Raw genomic sequence first — 7,143 nt, 5'->3', positions numbered from 1 at the left:
TGGCAGTCCTCATTTCTCAGTTCAATTGTGTTTACCTCACATTGGTTTTATACAATAAATAAATTACTGGGCCAGTAGAAGTTCTTACTCTTTACTGGGATCAGGATAAACTCCAGTGGGATGCGAATGCCAGTATTATTAATGAATGATTGAATTGTTCACTGGTCAACAGTGGTGTCACCCATGCAAGGGCAACAGTCAGGGGCAGGTGTCTCATACAGGGGCAACGCAACGTAGCCGGGGATCGAACCAGCAACCTTCCGATTGCTAGACAACCTGCTCTATACGTCCTGAGCTTCTTTGGGTTCGATCCCCAATCTCCAAAGTCTACTTGTAGGCATCTATAGAGCAAGATGCCCTAACCTCTAACTGCTCCTTACTGTAATGACTTATATCTGCATCCACTGTAAGATGCTCTGGATAAAAGTAGTCATACATAATACAAACAGCACATATGCTAACCCTATAGCGATAGTGTTAGCATATGTGCTGTTTGTATTGCAATAATCCTATCGCTCCAACCTGAACTACAACCCAGCCTATCGCCCTCACCCGGGGCTGTGATCCATAGCCTGCTGGTTGTAGTCCTGCACTGCAGAGGGTGGTGGCGGTGGTGTCAGTGGTGACGGAGGCGGACAACAGGGCCTTTCATTTCTGTCACTACCACTGCCAGCTGTACCACTGAATGAATGGTAGAGACCGCAGCTGTTAGGGAGAGAGAGAGTGAGAGAGAGAGAGAGACAAAGAGAGAGAGAGAGAGAGAGAGAGAGAGAGAGAGAGAGAGAGAGAGGGGGGGGAAGAGAGAGAGAGCGAGAGACAGAGAGAGAGATAGAGAGAGAGAAAGAGAGAGAGAGAGAGAGGGGAAGAGAGAGAGCGAGAGACAGAGAGAGAGACAGAGAGAGAGAGAGAGAGGGGGGAAGAGAGAGAGCGAGAGACAGAGAGAGAGAGAGAGGCAGAGAGAGACAGAGAGAGAGAGAGGCAGAGAGAGAGAGAGAGAGAGAGAGAGAGAGAGAGAGAGAGAGAGATGGTGAAAGGAGATAGGGACTAAAGTATTGATTGACTAAATTTGAGATTAAATCTTCAGCTGGTTGTTGATTAGACACAGCATGCGTTGTCTTGTGTCATGTGTCTTTAAACAGATGGGTATTATTCAAATCAAGGTTTGGCTATAGTTAGCTACTGGACAGCTGTGAGCCAAAATTAATTGATACGAGTGTATAATGAACCCCTCACAGAGAACTATGATACAGTTATTAATTAACCATGTTTACTCTTCTCTCCTCTCCTCCTCTCCTCTCCTCATCTACTCTACCCTCCTCTCCTCTCCTCTCTCCTCCTCTCCACTCCTCTCCTCATCTACTCTACCCTCCTCTCCTCTCCTCTCCTCTCTCCTCCTCTCCTCTCCTCTCCTCATCTCCACCCTTCCTCTCCTCTTCTCTCCTCACCCCTCCCTTCTTCTCCTCATCTCCTCTCCTCTCCCCTCCTCCTCTCCTCTCCCCTCTCCTCATCTCCTCTCCTATCCTCTCTCTCTGCCTCTCCTCTTCTCTCCTAATTTCCTCTCCTCTTCTCATGTCCTCTCCCTTTTTCCCCTTTCCTCTCCCCTCCTCTCCTCTCCTCATCTCCTCTCCTTTCCTCTCCCCTCCTCTCCCCTCCCCTCCTCTCCCCTCCTCTTCTCTCCCCTCCTCTCCTATTTTAACCTTTCCTCTTCTCTCTCCTCCTCTCCACTCTCCTTCTCTCCTCTTCTCTCCTCTATCCTCTGCTCTCCTCTCCTCTCCTCTGCTCTCCTCTCCTCTCCTCTCCTCTCTTCTCTCCTCTCTCCTCTCCTCTCCCCTCCTCTCCTCTCCTCTCCTCTCCTCTCCCCTCCCCTCCTCTCCTCTCCTCTCCCCTCCTCTCCTCTCCTCTCCCCTCCTCTCCGTGTTAAATGATCTTTACAGAAGATGAACACAGTGTTCAATGGTAGTCCTATCTCGCTGTGCTGATATTGTTGCTGTTGTTGTTGTTGTTGTGGTGGTGTGCTTTTTGCTGAGGCAGCGGGTGTGTTTAAATCCTCTTAGCTGAGCGAGCCCGGGTACCACCACAGAGTATAACCTCTCCTCAAGACCATTACATAATCACACCTGAGCTGACACCACGGCAACGGGAAGCCCCTCCTGCCTGTCTCACTGCTCCAACACACACACACACACAGTCACTGTCTCCTCACTGTCTCACTGCCCTAACACACACACAGTCACTGTCTCCCTGCTCCAACACACACACACACACACACACACACACACACTATATATACTATTACTGTCTCACTGTCTCCTCAGTGTATTACTGTCTCACTGTCTCCTTACTGTATTACTGTTTCACTGTCTCCTTAGTGTATTACTGTCTCACTGTCTCCTCAGTGTATTACTGTCTCACTGTCTCCTTACTGTATTACTGTCTCACCGTCTCCTTAGTGTATTACTGTCTCACCGTCTCCTTACTGTATTACTGTCTCACTGTCTCCTCAGTGTATTACTGTCTCACTGTCTCCTTACTGTATTACTGTTTCACTGTCTCCTTACTGTATTACTGTCTCACTGTCTCCTTACTGTCTCACTTTTGCCTCATTTTGTCACGTTTGATTTAGATACAGTGACATAAGGTTGAAGATATAAGTGATAGTACTGTTCTTCTCCAGTATACTTGCAGATTTAGCAGTGTATCTGTAAACTGTATTTTATGTCTAGAATATGAAGTTCCTGTATGGTATTAAACTGACTTTAAAAATGGTTCTAAGCAAAAAATATCAATGATTTCCATGCAAAAATAAAGGAAATATAACACTTATGTACCGAAATAGAGCTATCACAGTAATCGAGATGATGAACACACACACACACACACACACACACACACACACACACACACACACACACACAGTCACTGTCTCCTCCCTGTCTCACTGCTTCAACACATACACACAGTCACTGTCTCTTTACTGACCTGTCTCACTCTCTTCTTACTGTCCTGTCTCACTATCTCCTTACTTTCTTACTGTCTCCTTATGTGTTGTCTCTTGCCCTGTCTCACTGTCTCCTTACTGTATTATTGTCTCACTGTCTCCTTAGTGTATTACTGTCTCACTGTCTCCTTACTGTCTCACTTCTGCCTCATTTTGTCACGTTTGATTTTTAGATACAGTGATATCTAGATAGATAAGGTTGAAGATATAAGTGATAGTACTGTTCTTCTCCAGTATACTTGCAGATTTAGCAGTGTATCTGTAAACTGTATTTTATGTCTAGAATATGAAGTTCCTATATGGTATTAAACTGACTTTAAAAATGGTTCTAAGCAAAAAATATCAATGATTTCCATGCAAAAATAAAGGAAATATAACACTTATGTACCGAAATAGAGCTATCACAGTAATCGAGATGATGAACACACACACACACACACACACACACACACACACACACACACACACACACACACACACACACACACGCACACGCACACACACAGTGTTAGTCCGTGCGCGCGGCAGAGAGCAGCTGAGCACACGCGCCCCCGCGAGGAGGAGGAAGGGTTTTATTAGCGACGCCGTGCCGGTCCGCGCGCTCAGTGCTGCCATAACCCCCGGTGTCTGACAACCGCACCGGGATGTGCACACACCGGACCCCGGGAAACACTGGAATAAGAGCCGCGGGAGACTTTTTACGGACGAGGCCGAGGTGTCACTAGATATGGAATGCATTGAAAGGACTCCGATTTAACTGTGGAAGTTTAATTGTATGGAATTGTTTTTTTAATGCACTGTCTCGGAGATGGAGACGCAAAATCAGAGAGAGAGATCCGTTCAACGGTCAACGCGGACGGACCTTTCCTGAACTCAACCGGACCGGAGTGCACCCGGGACCGGAGGATGATGACACATGCGCCCGGTTTCACCAAGATTCCCCTGCGGGACACTGTTCCGTCGGTGTGTTTCATAACAATGGATCAGCGAGCACCAGAGTGACCTTTTGTTCCTTGTTTTCGACGGAAGTACACAACGCGTCTTAATTGGACGGCGACGAGCCGCTGAGCGTGTCCGCATACAGGTATCGGACTCCAAAGTGCGCACCGTGCGTGTGTCCTGCTTGTGCGCGTGGGTCGTTTGCTGCGCCACATAATAAACGTCCGTCTGGACATCACAGGTAAGAATTAAAGCTTTAATTTAAGAGGACGACACAACGTGATTCTGGGTTCACCAAACCGCCAATAGAAAATAAATTCTTTGTTATAATACGCCTGATGTCAATTAATACATTATAAACATTGAAATATGGTACTTTTTAAAAGTTAGTCATATTATGCATTTTTTACAGAAAAGAAAAAACATTTTACATTTTGCATGCATTAATGTTATTAATGTTATTATTAATGTCTGATTGTATTTTTGAAGGGAAAGATCGCTTGCCCTCTATAACCGTTTTGTCAAATGATGCACTTCACTTAAAGCCCTATAAATAGATGAATAAGTAGGTCAACTCATTTCCGAAATGCGACCTCCCATAGGACAAATAACGGGTGCAAACACGATAAAAGATCAAAGGCTTTTACTTTGAAGCGGTCACATGTTCCCGTGCGCGCACATTGCCATCTCGCGTCTTCTCAAACAATCGCCTCTTTTACCGTTCCAGCGCGCGGGATGACGTTGCCCGGCGGCGCCCGCCAGCGGGGCCATGTCTGAGGAGTTCACCACCTCTCCTACACCCCCTGTGGCTCCTAACAGATCATAACAGAGGTGCACCCACCTCTGTCTCACCTTCTTCCTCCTCCTCCTCCTCCTCTTCCTCCACCGTCAGACCCGGGCCCCCCCCCCCCCCCCCCCACTCCGAGCCTGGCACACCAGGGTCCGTCACCATGGGAACGGTGCTGTCCCTGTCGCCGTCGTCGCGGAAGTCAGGCTGCTACTACGACCAGCGGGCCGGCTCGCTGAGCCACTACCCCAGCCTCAGCAGCCGCTCGCTCAACACCGCCGGTCAGAAGGAGCGGGGCTGCAGCGGTGGCGGCGGGGGGTGCGGCGGCGGTGGGGGGGGCGGCGGCGGCGGCGGCCTGCTGGGGGGGCGGAGCCGCGGCCAGTCCCTCTTCCTGCCCGCCATCACCTGGAAGCGGCTGGTGGCGTCCACCAAGAAGCGTGGCGGCGGCTGCGGCGGCGGTAAGAAGGGGTCGCTGGCCCACGACGACGCCGGCGACCCGCTGGCCGCCCACAACAACAACAACAACGTCATCAACAACCACCTCAACGTCAACGGCCACCACCCGTCACAGCACCACCACCACCACCCGTCCCAGCACCACCACCACCCGCACCACCACCTGTACCGCCAGGACCCCCCCGGGGTGCTGCAGCTCAACCACGACAACGTCAAGAAGTCCCTGTCCTGCGCCAACCTGTCCAGCTACGACGGCGGCGGCGGCGGCGGAGGTTACGGGATGGGCTACGGGATGGGGTACGGCGGCGGGGTGGTCCCGGGGCAGGGGCAGGGCGGCCCGCCGGGGTACGGGGGCTACGGCTACGGCAAGAGCATCCAGAACCAGAACCAGAACCACCAGCAGCAGCAGAACCAGCAGCAGCAGCAGCAGCTGTCGTCAGTGAAGAAGGCTCCGCCCCACACAGCGCCGCACGGCATGGCCCCGGCTCCGCCCGCCTCCCCGAAGCGCGTGATCGTGCAGGCGTCCACCAGCGAGCTCCTGCGCTGCCTGGGCGAGTTCCTGTGCGGCCGCTGCTACCGGCTGAAGCACCTGTCGCCGGCCGACCCGGTGCTGTGGCTGCGCGCCGTGGACCGCTCGCTGCTGCTGCAGGGCTGGCAGGACCAGGCCTTCGTCACGCCCGCCAACGTGGTCTTCGTGTACATGCTGTGCCGCGAGGTGGTGCGCGGCGAGCGGGTGGCGTCCGAGCACGAGCTGCAGGCCACGCTGCTCACCTGCCTGTACCTGAGCTACTCCTACATGGGCAACGAGATCTCGTACCCGCTCAAGCCCTTCCTGGTGGAGGCCGGCAAGGACGCCTTCTGGGACCGCTGCCTGGCCATCGTGGAGGCCACCAGCGGCGACATGCTGCGCATCAACGCCGACCCGCACTTCTTCACGCAGGTGTTCGCCCAGCTGAAGAGCGAGGGCGGGTGCGGGCCGCAGGACTACAGCCGCGTGCTCGACCGGTGAGGGGGGGGCGGGGCGGCGGGGGGGGGGGGGGGGTGTGGGTCGACGGAGAGGACCCCCCTCCCGTCGTGGAGACACTGACGCATGCGTTCGCACATTGGAGTGCGCATCGCACATCGAGGTTGTTTGGATACGTGCTTTTCTGGACACACACACACACACACACACACACACACACACACAGTAGATGTAAACAAAGAACCAGCAACACAGTCGCCATGGTAGATAGATAATTAACACCATCACACACACACACACACACATGGACATGATAGCGTTAGCTCGTCACTGTAGCACAAGGCGGGCGGTGACATGTCGGTTTGTCACCATCTGCGGGTCGTCTGGAATACTCAGTGGGATTTGTTTTACTTGAACTGGGAACCATTTGGGCCAGCTGTCCTACCTTGTCCCGGGTCCACCCCCCTGCACGTGTATGTGCGTGTGTGTGTGTGTGTGCGTGGGTGTGGGTGGGTGTGTGTGTGTTTCTGAATGTGTGTGTGTGGGTGTGTGTTTCTGAGTGTGTGTCTGTGTTTCTGAGTGTGTGTGTGTGTGTGTGTGTGTGTGTGTGTGTGTGTGTGTGTGCTTGCGTGTATGTCTGTTGTGTGTGTGTGTGTGTTTGTGATGGATTAGGATACTGTGTATGTGAGCATGTTTGGCTCTGTGTGTCTGTGTATGTGTATGTGTATGCACGCACGTGTGTGTGTGTGTGTGTGTGTGTGTATGCGTGTGTGTGTGTGTGTGTGCGTGCGTGCGTGTGCATGCATGTGTGTGTGTGTGTGTGTGTGCGGTCGTTTCACTGCAGATAACAACAAGGACGAGGTCGCTGCCTGGGTGTTCTCATTTATTTATTTTTTAAATCACCGCAGAATAATTTCCCGCTGAGCCAAAGCGTTCCGGACTTTGATGTGCTTTTGATTCACCGACGGAGGATGAAAGGATGACTTTACCGCGGATAAC

General features: G+C 52.1%; 1 protein-coding gene across 1 annotated transcript; it reads left to right on the top strand.

Annotated features, from left to right (window-relative positions):
• Nucleotides 1–4,887: 4,887 nt before the first annotated feature.
• On the top strand, nucleotides 4,888–6,189 carry LOC311365337 (cyclin-dependent kinase 5 activator 1; the record flags this gene model as incomplete). The annotated part of the gene is made up of 2 exons (XM_084484848.1): nucleotides 4,888–5,029; nucleotides 5,072–6,189. The coding sequence occupies 2 exons, from the start codon at nucleotides 4,888–4,890 to the stop codon at nucleotides 6,187–6,189; spliced, it is 1,260 nt and encodes a 419-aa protein (XP_084340974.1).
• Between the last annotated feature and the right edge of the window lie 954 nt (nucleotides 6,190–7,143).

Source organism: Micromesistius poutassou (genome assembly GCF_964030765.1).
Source record: "Micromesistius poutassou genome assembly, chromosome: 20".
In the NCBI taxonomy this organism is placed as follows: domain Eukaryota; kingdom Metazoa; phylum Chordata; class Actinopteri; order Gadiformes; family Gadidae; genus Micromesistius; species Micromesistius poutassou.
Note: the sequence above shows the minus strand (reverse complement) of the source record. Positions and strands in the feature narration are given on the sequence as shown.